The 14,134-nt window shown below is 34.4% G+C and overlaps 2 protein-coding genes across 6 annotated transcripts in view; both read left to right on the top strand.

The window, feature by feature from the left end:
* The window catches only part of LOC120624253 (protein EFR3 homolog cmp44E), a 35,370-nt gene continuing 21,236 nt past the window's right edge, over positions 1-14,134 (top strand). Inside the window, exons 1-4 of one of the 5 annotated variants that reach the window (XM_039892674.1) lie at positions 7,645-7,777; positions 8,179-8,344; positions 11,501-11,705; positions 13,314-13,464. In XM_039892674.1, coding sequence (XP_039748608.1) covers positions 8,278-8,344; positions 11,501-11,705; positions 13,314-13,464 — 423 coding nt within the window. In that variant the 5' untranslated portion in view covers positions 7,645-7,777; positions 8,179-8,277. Of the gene's footprint in view, positions 86-558; positions 670-7,644; positions 7,897-8,178; positions 8,345-11,500; positions 11,706-13,313; positions 13,465-14,134 lie in introns of those variants that run through there. The other 4 variants (XM_039891923.1, XM_039893463.1, XM_039891097.1 and 1 more) reach the window with 4 other exon arrangements.
* On the top strand, positions 765-2,278 carry LOC120627192 (cyclin-L1). The gene has a single exon (XM_039895448.1). It carries the CDS (start codon positions 968-970, stop codon positions 2,240-2,242), a length of 1,275 nt encoding a protein of 424 aa, XP_039751382.1. The 5' UTR covers positions 765-967; the 3' UTR covers positions 2,243-2,278.

Below are 14,134 nucleotides of genomic sequence, written 5' to 3'. Positions count from 1 at the left end.
ATGTCTTTTGTGAAGTGTTGTTTTGAATCTAGCGAGGGACACGATTTTTTGGATTCTTTGGTCCAAAAATGTACGGATCCTGGATGTAAGTATTTTGTACATTTGAGTATCTCAACATTTTATCAAAATATAAATTTATATTTGCAAGGGCAATGGTTTTATAGAATTTAAAGTAAGGTTTTCCCATTATCAAATTCAATTACAAAAAGATGTGTTTTCTTCTCATAGTGTATTCTAATTAAATTAGGAATGTTCACTGTACAGCATTCTGTATTATTTATTGATCAGCTTTTGTTTAGCAGCGCCAAAATAGACATATAGTTCGACTTCCGGCGACGTTCTTAAATATTTAATTGATTTTTTATTTAATTCATATAAACAATAAATACCACCCGAAATTTTTAATAAATTGTTCATAATGTTGTTAAAATATACTAGAAACGAGTAAATTTCTTACGTTCAAGTTTTTTTTAACGTAAAATAAGATGGTCATAGAACTCATAGACATGAAAACTCAAACCATTTCGTAATGTCTGTGTCTGTGGTAAAAAATAAAAAAATAAACTGATTTTGTTGTGAGTCAGGCGAATCTTCGCCTGTTTTTAATTATTTGGGGTCTCTATGCGTTTTATATTTAAAGATAATTCAAGTTTTCAGTTATGGCGCAGGGTAAGTTACAATATTTACATTTCATTACGTGCTAAGGCTCATTTTAATTTCAAAAATTAAGCTGACATCTGTTTCCGTGACGCCATCTTGCTTTTGTTCTTTTAATGTTTCTGTCATTTCGTCGAATGTCGCTAATCTTGGCGAAATTACCATTTAAATCAGTGTGCAACTAAGAATAAAGTTAGACCTAAACGTTAATGTGGTGATATAATGAAGAATTCGTAATAACGAATAAATTACAGTTTGTGATTGTGTGTGATGAACTGAATAACTTGCGTGTATACCATAAGACTTAACGATGACCACAACAACTGTCCAAAATCAAACCAAACCCACCATTACGACACCAGTCAAACCTCAAAAGAACTATGGAAAGATAGTGTTAACTCTATACAACTGTTTATTGCCAGAAACTATATTTAAAGAGACTCCATCTCAGTCAGATGGTTTGGACATAGAAACAGAGACAGATCTACGCATTTTAGGATGTGAAATGATTCAAACGGCAGGTATTCTACTGAAACTTCCCCAAGTTGCTATGGCAACTGGTCAAATGTACTTACAAAGATTCTATTATTCAAAATCCTTTGTAAGATACCCAATGGAAACAACAGCTATGGGAAGCATATATTTGGCGTCGAAAGTGGAGGAAAAGCCTTGCAGAATTCGTGATGTTATAAATGTATTCCATCATATTAAGCAAGTGAGAGCCCAGAAAACGATTTCTCCTCTGATTGTAGATCAAAATTATATAGAACTAAAAAATCAAGTAATCAAAGCAGAACGTAGAATCCTAAAGGAGTTAGGGTTTTGTGTACATGTGAAACATCCACATAAGCTCATTGTTGTGTATTTGCAGCTACTGCAATATGAAAAGAACAAGCAGCTCATGCAAATGGCTTGGAATTATATGAATGATGCCCTTCGCACTGATGTATTTATGAGATTCCCCCCTGAGACAATTGCATGTGCATGCATATATTTAACAGCTCGTAGAATTGGCTTGCCTCTGCCAAACAACCCACACTGGTTCCTATTATTCAAGGTGTCTGAAGAAGATATAAGAAGTGTATGTTCAAGAATTTTGGAACTGTATAAACGATTAAAAGTTAATCCAGAAGAATTGGAAATCCGAGTTGAATCATTAAGAAAGATATATCAAGCCAATAGGCACATACAAGCTCAGAAGGAGAGAGATGCTAAAATTGAAGAAAAAAAGGCTGATTCACCATCTGCTTCCACATCAAAAGACTCCAAACGTGATACCAAGAAAGAGAAGTCACCTAAAACACCACCACTGTCATCTAAATATCACACCAGCCATAAGAAGCGAGAAAGGAGATCCCGTTCACCATATGATAGGAAGAGAGAGTATTCTAGTAAGAGACACAAGTCTCGATCCCGTGATAGGGAAGATCGACCTAGAGAAGATCGGTCTAGGGAAGATCGGTCTAGAGAAGATAGGTCTCGAGAGCGACGATCAGATGACAAACGCAGTCGAGTTTCATCAAGGAAGTATGATGACTATGAGCGCTCAAAACCTAGGGACAGAGATGAAAAGCGTAAACATTAGGTTATAAGTAATTTTTCAATAAATTATGCCAATTTTCTACTGACTTTTCTTTACTCAGAAGATTATTCAAGTCATGAACATCAGCTTTATTAGGTTAGCTCTGGGTGTTGGGGTTTGCAAAGGTGCATGTGGATTTGTTCTTTGCCACAAAAATAGATATGGATGACTGACCCTGACTATGAAGCATTCTGCAATTATTGCAATAATGCAGCAAGCACATTGGACTGCACATATGTGGGTTGTTACTCTTACAAGTGGAATGGCTATGACTGCTTGGATTGACTTGCTTATTTAAAAAAAATATAACTACTTACCTAGGATATAAGTATTTGAATGAGTGATATAGTATCAGAAAATAAAAGTTTTTTTGTTATAATATTGCTCAAGTTAGTCCATAGCTTACTATAAAAATAAATATTATTTTCATAGTAGATACTTAATATGGTGAGATTGCTAGGGCTACCTTGTCATGAAATAAAAAAAAGATATGGCATATAATTATAAACAATAGGATGATGTTAAAACTAAGTTAATGAAACAAGTGAATTATATAAAAAGTGATTTTTTGAAGACCTTTCTGGTTTAATAAATGGCCTTGAGTCTGTCCTAGTAGGATTCTGAGGCTAGTTACAACCTAGTTACCATTCCATTAAAAAAATGTACAGTATATAATCAGTCAATTTTAGATTGACAAAATATGAAATAATTATTCTATCATTTCATATTATGTAAATCTAAAATCGATTGTTTCTAGAATGCACATAGATACAATTATAGACAACACTTATGAGAGATTAAACTCGCGTGGCCTGTTAAAATTAGACTGCCTTTTTAAAAAAAAATAAGTTAAAGAGCTTTGGCTCTCTGAAGCCTGTTTATATTTTTCAGCCGTCGCCAGTTAAATATAGCATATACCTTTAGTTATTTTGCTCAGTGTTTTCAGCTGGCCGTTGATGGTCGGACGTGTATTTTGTGCGGACTAAGAATTGTGTACCGTGACGATGTTCGATCTTTTTTTTGTTTTAAATCAGTAATCTGTGAAACTGATGTTTATTGGAATTAACCAAAAAGAATATTATGGATCTCTGGCATAATTACTATGAGCCTTCCACTTTTTTTTTCATGGTTTCCGCCACAATCAACAGTGGTTAATTAAGATATCGCAACGTTTGGCTTTCCTTGTTTTGTAGTTTCTATTATTGTAGGTACTTACCGAGGAATATAACTACTTATGGGCTTAAGTGATGATGCTTCTGAAAATATACTTGTTTATGAAAAATAACACACGGACGCACAAAACAGTTATCCTATAAATTTTGTATCATGAGGTTTGGAACCACAAAAACAGAGTTTAATAGGATCACTTTATTCTCAGTTTGTTTGTTTGTGTGTTATATAAAGCCATTGCAATTTATGTTGATGTAAAAACAAATGTAAATTTCTAGTTTGACGCAATAAGCTGTAAAAGACTTTAAAATTGAAAAAATTGTAAAATTGAACTTTAACTTACTATCTTAAAATTTGTCGTATAGAGAGCTTTTTTGACACAAGTGAAGGAACTAAAAAATTCTAAATCAGAGTTTAAAAAATATTTATTCATGTAGGCATATCACAGGCACCTATGGAAATTTCATATATTATTTTATTTCACTCTCCATTATTGGGAGGTTACAGTGGTAAGGACACGAGTGGTTAGCCGAAGTACCTTGTATGTCTGGACCTACAAGGCGTGTTTGGAACCCACTCGCGTCACGAGAGACTTATGTCTACAAATTATCTCGTCTATCTCTGTAAAAAAGATACGAGTAACGGATAGAGATCTCGTGGTACGCCTACAACAAACTTAGACTGTCTTAACTTAACATCTCACAGAGTTCATTTTTATTAATTAGTTATGAAGTTAAGCATATCAATGCTTCTTATAGTTTTTTATAAAAGGATTTTCTAAGCTTTTTAAAAACGTAAACGTTTGAAATTATAGCGAATTTATGAATCCCGAAAAATCCTGAATCCTATGGATTTCAAATCTCTCGTGGAATTACTAGGAGATAGACCAATATATCCGGTTAATTCATAAACTTATGTACTTACCTACTCTCTCTAGGTAGTGTACCAGGAACCTTATTTTTAATTCCTTTAAGTAAGTTACTCTAAGAGGGGAGTAAGTTACTCTAATTATAAGAGTATTGTAGTACTAGTACTGGTCTAACTTCATGTTTTTATGCAAACATTTTAGAAGCTTTAAGAATTAATAACTACCACAACTCCAAATTAGCTGTCTACTTATAAATTATTAAGTAGATATGCTCGGCTACTAACACGCAACACGTAGTATAAGTTTCAGGTACCTTCCTACTTAGCAACGAATAAATTATTTTGCTCTACCTTATTTGACCTATAACATAAAGTTCAAAGTCTAACTACCCAGAAGTATATCTATGAGGAAGGTTCAGTGTTGGTAGACCCCACTATGTAGTCAGTGGCGTGCATACAGGTTATGCACTAAGGGGGCGGATGATATAAAATGGTAAATATCTCCAGTACTAGTTATAAAAAACTTAATGGTAGGCTTTGTATGGGTTATAAAATATAGCGTACCTTGTTTAGAACTCGTACTGGAGATATTCTCCAATTTTAAATTATTTGCCTGCTTAGTGTATGCATGTAGTCAGGCGAGTCGCAGAGAGCTTGAGATTGTAGTGTTAATTCCTTATAAGTATCGATGGCCACCCGTGTACGTTTATCGTTCAAAATGTTGACAAACATGAAATGTTTATACATATTATCTAATTTGATCAAAGTTTGGTAGAATAAACAAACATATTATAGAGCCTCCTGATAACCGCCTCTTAATAATTATATCCGTTTTAAGTATCCGTAAGTCTAAGATGGTAGCGACTAACCTGTTTGGAGTAGGGCATCTCCAATCGGTATCTCCTCGGCATCGTACCAGGACGCTATCTAGCCGTAGATAATTCTTCTCTTCTCTTCTACAAGAGATAATTCAGAAATGATAAGTTTTCAAATTTCCCCCACCGGAGATTGAACCTTGGGCCAATTTTCAAATTGGTTGGTGGTAGGTTAGGTAAGCTGCCTAACTAGTTTTATGTAGCGCTAGTGAAGTATGAGAGGTAGAGTTAGTTTGTGTATAGGGATTATTGTCCATTTTCTAAAAACTTATGGTCTGTCACCTCGTACTTAAATCAAAAAAATCTTTGCAGTAATGAAATGCAGGAATTGATTCGTTTTACCGAAAGATCTAACCCAGCAAGTTTCAATATTGTAGGTCATATAGGAAGGTCCCAGTACAGGCACTGGTTAGTTTTACTGCAGTCAGTAAGTGTGATATTATGTAGGAAAAGACTTTAATATCCTATCTTATTATATTGCGTGTAATTAGAACAACATTAAGAGACTTCACTTATTCAGTATAAGTAAGCAACTGTTACTCAAAAAGAGCTTTGGCGCACGGTCGAATGGATAGGTAGAATGCCAGACTGACATCTACAAGTCACAAATCATCAGACAAGATTGGTTTTTTCCCCTATGAGGTGGAACCCTGAAAATTAAGAAAATTATTTTCTTTTCTTAAATGAATTATAGATAGAAGTACCTACTTACCTGCTTTATCAATGTAGAGATAATAACTAGGTTTCCGCCGTCTTCGATAACCTATTTTCATAACTGGGCTGCTCGGTAAATGTCAGGCTATAATAAGCCCCTGGGTGATCAATGACACAAATTGTTAAGAGACGCACTAACTGGTCGTTATATTTATTTATTCACTCAAATAAAAAAAAAACTTAGAAACAGCTAAACCTACTTACAAAAATATCAATATATAAAATCGAATAGTCAAAAAAAATGTAACTGATCTTTGTCTGTACATGGAAGTTATTTAAGAAATACTTATTATTGGGTTCTTTATTAAGGTCATAAAACATAGAACTGCTTGTCTGTTTATCAGTGCGCTTGTGCGCGCAGCATCAGCAGTAAACCTGAGTCAATTAGGCACGTTTATCATATCCGAAACCGAAGCAGCTGTTGTTCTAACCTTTAACCTCATATGATGCATCTACCGGAGCAAGGTTCAGCTGTTTTCAGTTAGTATTTCTTGGACCTCCCATGCAAAGTGGTGAGTGCTGAGTATAAGTGGCAGGTTTTGGTTTGGCTGGGGTCATTTGGGAATTTATATATATTTTTTTTCGAACCTGCGCGATTCTAACTTAGGTTGCGGTTAAACTAAGCTAAACTTGTGGCTAGTTACCAATTTACCGACAAAGAAGTGCCGCCAAGCGCTTCGCTGTTCCGGTACGATGTCGCATAGATACAAAATATACATGCCATACTCCTAACAAACTTGTAGTTGAATAAAAAAAATAGTCCCACTCTTCCTACCTATGAGCTTCGCCCATTTGCCACTGTCCTCATTAAAAGTGAGAAAGACCAGATAAGTTCCGCATCAAACCAGAGTAGGTAACCGACATAGCCCTGATGATAGGATGTCGTTACTTTGGTTTCTCCTTATTTCTGTTTCGACTTGATCATGTAAAGATAATCTATATTTGCATGGCATGGCTTCCTATAATTTTAGGAAAAGAAAAAGTGTAATTTCTGATTTCTGATATGCGTCTTTCCGGATATAAAAATTGTTTATGTGACAATTCAAATACAATTAGAAACTTATGTCAAAAATCTCGGCGTTTTTAAATTCAATTAGAGGCACTCATTATGCCACTAATTTTATTTAAAGATGAAGTTGATAAAAATTGTACCGTCGGCTTGAGGATAAGACTAGGTGTTAATATGAACTTAAAGATTTCAAACAATCGATGATTATAATTTATAAGAGATCGATAAGGTAAGTTTTGGGATCTCTGCAAGTTTTAGGAACTAAGAGTTTTTTTAGGACGAGTAATTTTTCCTTCTCCAATAATGAAAAGGATTTAGGCTGGAGTCCACCACGCTGGCCAAGTGCGGATTGATAGAACACGCTTTTGAGAGCTATAACGAGACCTCTAATGTATGCAGCTTTCCTCACGATATTTTCCTTCACCGTTGACGAAAGTGTTATTTTTATTCCTTAAATTAAAAAAGCACGTAACTCAGGAAAGTTAGAGGTGCCGGGGATCGAACACAGGTCCCACCGAAAGGGAGGCCGAAACCCTAACCACTAGGCTAGTAACACTTTTTTTACCTCCTTTAAGTTGTTTACGAAATGGGCTAAGTTGCTACATATATCAATAATCAATAACTCGATGTGAAATCGTCATTCTACATAGATAACTGGGGCGCGGAACCATTCAAGCGTTAACCGCTCAGCATGGCATGTTTTCTTATCAATATTTTATTATTATCTTCATAGTGCTAGGTAGGCACACTTGAGTCCATCATGCGGAAAAGAGTAGAAGTGTTTTAACTAATGGATTTTCTTTTCTTGCGATCTGATAAAGTGTATGTACAATATATTGCCAATACATTTTTTGAATCTTCGATTGACTGGCATTCCTGTATCAAAATCAAAATCTTTAATAAGTAAGACGAAGGTGCTTTTTTGGAAGATTCCGAAACCCGGAAATGTAGAATCAGCTGTCACAAATAATCAATATACTAAAATGTTACATCAAAATATGTTGAGTGTTATTTAAAATGAGGTCTGTAGTTCTCTCAGTTTTTAGAATATTCCTTGGGCTTACCTCTTTTTGTCGATGAAGTATATTTATTTAAATTTAATTTATTTTATAGAATGTAGTGTTTCGCCCAACTAATCTTGTGTATCAGTTTGTTAAGTCTGAAAGTAGGTGATTATGGATCTTGAGACAACTGTCCCCCCTTACGATACCAATAATTTTCTTTTATAATTTAAGTTATTGTACCTCCCTCACCCTAAAATACCCCTAAGAAATAATAATAAATCATTACATTGATTGTTGTAGCAGACTATAAAAAACTTTGTGATGTGAACTTTAAGTAACGTTAAGTGTAACAAGTGCAACTTATAATAACGTACTAAGTGAATTTTGAAAGTATCCTAAATGTTGCAAATTCGTAAAATCACCCATCGAACGTGTTTCTTTATAAGCAGAACTGTGTACATGACATGTAAGTGGTTTTGATATTATAACAACTTTTGCCATAATGTACGTAGGAAAAACTAAGCGAATTTATTGCATGTTCGGTTTAAATCATCATCATGGTCTGGGATCTTTATTTCTCAAAAGAATCACCTACATAAAATAGTTATCCTCAGAGTGTTCAAGTGTATACTCTTGAATACCTCTTTCGTTAATCTCAGATCTAAAGTTTTGGTTATCTGAATGAGGGTTACAGTCTGATTAAGGATTGCTCTAACATATGTGCTAATAATCGAGATTGATCAGGATGCTCTCCGAGGCTCTCCGGCCTACTAAGAATTTCACAACAGGCAAAACTAACAATTTCTGGCCCGACATAGGAATCGAACCCAGAAAAGACCATTACATATTTATTTTACATCAATCATGTGTATTGTCTAAGGTATTGTATAAATCTACTTTCAACTTTAACATATCTACAATAACTTAACTAGAATAGAAAAGTACTAAACTCTGTCACCCTTAGTACTATAGCTTAGTCTATAAATGATAAGAATTACCCGTGCCCGTCGGAACTTAGAACTTTAAGAACTTGCTATAGAAATAAAGCGTTGCGTAATTTCAAGTTTTACTAACATAAACACGGAAGCTGAATTTGAAATTTATGTGACGTATTACATATTTTTATGTAACACACATTAGTTTCTTCATATCATAAGTTTTATTTTCATAATATTGGAGAGATTAATTTTTAAACATTTATTAGAAGACTTATTTAGTAACTCGTCCGAAGGCAAATAGCCAAGAATGCCATATTATTGCAAAACAGCTCAATCTTTAAATATATCTATCAATTCTATAGGTTTGAATTCTAAAATAATGCGCGGAAATTCTTTTTTTAGCATTGACGTAAGTATTATTGTGTATATTTTAAGTTTTGAATTGTATGTATACATGTGTATGTGGAATCCATAGGTAACTATGGACGAAAGCCCATTCCGTATTAATTAATTTTTAATTAGAGAGCTAGGTATAAGAAGACGGCCGATTGACGCTGTGGGCAGTGACCCTGCTTTCTGAGTCCAAGGCCGTGGGTTCGACTCCCACAACTGGAGAATGTTTGTGTGATGAACATGAATGTTTTTCAGTGTCTGGGTTTTTATCTGTTTATTATAAGTATTTATGTATATTCTTCATAAAAATATTCATCAGTCATCTGAGTACCCGTAACACAAGCTACGCTCACTTTGGGACTAGATGGCGATGTGTGTATTTTCGTAATATATTTATTTGAGATGGTATCACCCATTACCGGCTCCTATTATAGAATGAGAAGTCCACCGCGCTGGTCAAGTGCGGATGGGTAGACTTCACACGCCTTTGTGAACATGATGGAGAACTTTCAGACATGTTTGTTTTCCTTCACTGTTCTGTGTGTGTGTGTGTGTGTGATATTTATTGCTTATAGTAAGCGGTATTACCGCTTACTATAAGCAGCCCAGTGGGTACGAGCTCGACCTAACTTTCGGGGGGCCGATATCGAGTGCCCGCACGCACCCCTTTTCCAAGTTATGTGCGTTTTAAGTTATTATAATATCAACTTCAACGGTGAAGGAAAACATCGTGAGGAAACCTGCATGCCTGAGAGTTCTACATAATGTGCTCAAAGGTATGTGAAGTCCACCAAGTGGTGGACAACGGCTTTAAACCCTTCTCATCTTGGGAGGAGACCCGTCCCCTGTAGTGGGCCGATAATGGGATAATATGATGATGACTGCATACCTACTATGTTACTGAAAAATTATGGACCTACGTACCTCGAAAGAAAGTAGTATCCACAAAGCTACCACCGATTTTATACAGATCTAAGAGATATTAATAAAGTGCAATCCGATTAATAAGTAATGAATAATGTTCCGAAATGAAAGCAAAGTTTTAAAGGGAAGATATTAAACATAACAAATATTGTGACCGTAACCATAGTGAAACAAAAACATTCTTTATTGGATTAAATTTTTACATGCTCTTATAAGTCTTCAAAAGTCTGGTGACGGTGTTAATCTCAAGTCTATATTTGAAACTGTTCAATTTACGGTAGAAATTAATATTTACCTATGGCATTCACTGGGTGCTCTAGTATTATAAAATCTCATATCTGTTGCGATTTATCAATAAGTATATTGTAATTATGTTTGGTTTTTTTTGCATATAGATCATTTTGGGTACTCAATATTTTTAATCATAGAAGAATTTTTTTGTGGTGTATTAAATGTACAACTTAGAATCAAAAAGTTCTATATATTGTATATATGTAATCTATGAAAAAACAGTTAATAACAAAACAAAAACAGCCTTATAAAAATGTTTGACTTGGTGGCTGCGGGCGAACATTTCACTTATTTTTGTTTCGGAAGGATCGTAGCTGAAAACCACCTTAGTGAGGTTTTTAACAGCGTCACCTAGGGAATTGTGGTGACCACGAAAGCTTGCTATGAGTAGAATCTCAGGGTATTGGATAGATGCAGGCTTCTTTGCTTTTTACTTTGCGGAAATCCATGATATATTATCAAAATGAAGCTTAATTTGCTAACCTCCGCGAAAAGCAGGAGAATCTGTGTGGTGTATAATTGTTAAGATTACTTAAGAATTATTCATTGTAAAGTCAACATCTCCCGAGGATGCTCCGGTTTCGGAGCGAAACGTGCGTAGAGGGTATATTGCCGAAGATCTGTTTGGTGTGGAGTATAAGGATTGAAGAAATTATAAATTACACCACACAGATTCTCCTGCTTTTTGCGGAGTATAGCAAATTAAGCTTCATTTTGATAATAGAATCGATCGAAAATAAATCGATTTGAAATAGGGCTTGACTTAGGTCGACGTTTCGTTCTGATGCACATATCATTTTTCGAATTCAACGCACCTAAGGTATAAAGTTAATATTTATTTGATTAACATCGTGTCCCAAAAATAGGTCTTGACTTCCTACGATCTAGCGCTTATTTAGCCCAACGGCCAAAGTCTAGGAATTCAAAGGTACAATAGAGCCAGCATTTTGGGTACCATGCCCATAAGTGAACAGAACAGTCGGCTTATATTTTTCTTAAATATTAATGTTACTTTATAATTATTGTTATATGTTTACTAATTTAAATTATTTATTATTTATTATTACTCGTTACAGGTTGCTGCGGCTGTTGCTCCGCTCTGCGACCACGCTACAAGCGTCTCGTCGACAACATCTTCCCAGCGTCCCCGCAAGATGGCCTGGTTAAATCCAATATGGAGAAACTTACCTTTTACTCGCTCTCCAGCCCGGAGAAGCTCGACAGGATTGGGGAGTACCTGTTCCAGAAGGCTTCCAGGGATATTTATAGGCGTAGACATGGGTAGGTTATGACTTTTGACTACCTAAGTATGGCTCGTAAATTAGTGTGCTATTCGCCATGTGTTATAGTTTTGATGGAATAAAACGATAGGTTTTGGGACATTCTAGATTCTCTAGTGTTTGTTTATCCTAAGATGTTAGAATAACCGAAAAAAAACGAAATTACCCGAATATTAATTGCGTAAACAAACGCCTTTTTGAATGACCGCGACTCGTGACGCCAATATTACGACGCATTTTCATTGCACTATAGATAGCTCGACTGAAATTACTCGTAAAAAAAGCGACGCACTAATGGGTTTCAGAAATATTCCGCAACTCCTAAATGCATATGCATATCCTAACGAATAATTTCTCCCCGGTTGCTGGCCTTATGGAATGCTTTTTTAGAAATTTCTCGCTAACCCAATGATTTTCTTAACGCTCATTAAAATGAACTCTTAACGAGATACCCAGATATATATAGGACGTAGGTAGTACATAATAACATATTTACGATGGGATCCATGAGAATGATAAGAAAGCTCTCGATATGTTCTCGGGATAGTTATATATTTCTACGTGATCAACTTAAAAATATATCTAGATCTGTAGAACTGAAGTTACGAAGCTATTTAAATGGGGATTCCGCAGGAGGTCGTAGCTCATTGCATTGCAAATCATGCTATTAGTTTTTTTTGTCACGCCTACCTGAACTGTTCCATAGAACGTATAGTAAACCGATTGTATATGAACATTTTTACAATACAGTATGCTGCGACTAGAGTTACCTTGGGTACACGCTTCCTAAATGTACCCTAAATTTTTTGGTATTCACAAGACTAATTGAATTTAATGCGTGATTTTCAATGCAAGTTATAAATCACAAAACACTACTCCAGATAAGTGTTATCACAAGAGCATTTTGAAGGCTAGCCATGATCTCAACTTCGACATACTAACATGACACATCGTGATAATTGGTACACCTTTATTTCTCGAATAATATGAGCGTTGATAGAACTACGGCTTCCAAATAAAACAATGACATAATATATTTCCTGAATATTGCTGAATTTTTTACACATTATTCTCTGATTTTATTGGCAATTCAACTTTAAATATTTGTCATGTTTATACCGCAAACATATTCGAGTTAGACTTAACCCTAATATTCACCCGATCGTTTAATTTTTGGTTGTGTTCTTGCCGATACTTGGAGGAAATACAATTTTATAAAATTTAAATTGCATATTAAAATTTCAGAACCGACAGAATTTGAACATAGTCGTTAGAAGACTGTTAAAATTGCATATATTAATTTTGGAATCGGTGGTATGAGCTCAGTTAGGAAAGCACTCAGGCCGCAATTGCGATGCAGAGAATGCAGAATCCTGCCGGACCATTAAATTAAAAAATATATATATTTCTTCAAGTATCGTTTAAAACACTGAAATAAAAATGAAAAATTATAATTGAGTTTTATGTACAGTCGATATCGATCTATTCATATCATGACATCTACAAAATGGCGAAATAAATTAATCAATTGACTTAACTAAAACTCCTAATAATATTATCAAATACTTATTCCGAATAAGACTATACATTGGGTTCCTTTTTTTTTAAGGTTCGTAATAATAGCTATGGAAGCTATGGATCAGCTGCTCTTGGCGTGCCATTCGCAGACACTCAATTTATTCGTGGAGAGCTTTCTCAAGATGGTGCAGAAATTACTTGAATCCACAGATCCACAGTTGCAAATACTCGCAACACAGAGTGTAAGTACTAAACACCAAGGTCGTGGATCGCTCAGTTCAAGTAAAATAATAACAGACCTATCATTAAATTGTCGCGTGCTTATAGACTGGGGGTTATTATTATTGAACATACAAATCTACTTGCAGTTTAAATTTATTGCTCAACAAGAGTTATTAACTTACATAAATCTTTTGACAACTTAATAAAATAATTTAGTTTGTTAACTTAATTTTTTTTATTTTACGCAACACTGATTGTACTGAGTCAGTACATATTTGTAAATTTAATTTATGTCCATAAAAATATAGCAAAATTTAAAAAAGAAAATGGACTGTAGCGATATAAATATTAGAAGCAAAAATGAACTCTAATAAAGGGCAATTGAATTTTATTTATTTATTCGTAATCAACAGCGTTACAATAAAAATATATTTATAAATACTTCTACTTAAATCTAAGGCCACAAAGATTACATAAACATAGGATTTAGAAATAGTCTCGGATTTAACATAAAAATAATTAAGTTTTTAATTATAAAAATTTAAAAAAGTTAATAACATAAAAGTGTTAACACAAGACGTAAAGAAACAAAGAAAGCTATTAAGACTAATCTAATAATAAACTAATAAAAATGTATTCGTCGCAGCATTTGAAAAAGCACATATTTGTGTGTGCGTGCGTGCTTGAATG

Source organism: Pararge aegeria, chromosome 1, assembly GCF_905163445.1.
Source record: "Pararge aegeria chromosome 1, ilParAegt1.1, whole genome shotgun sequence".
Classification (NCBI taxonomy): Eukaryota; Metazoa; Arthropoda; class Insecta; order Lepidoptera; family Nymphalidae; genus Pararge; species Pararge aegeria.
Note: the sequence above shows the minus strand (reverse complement) of the source record. Positions and strands in the feature narration are given on the sequence as shown.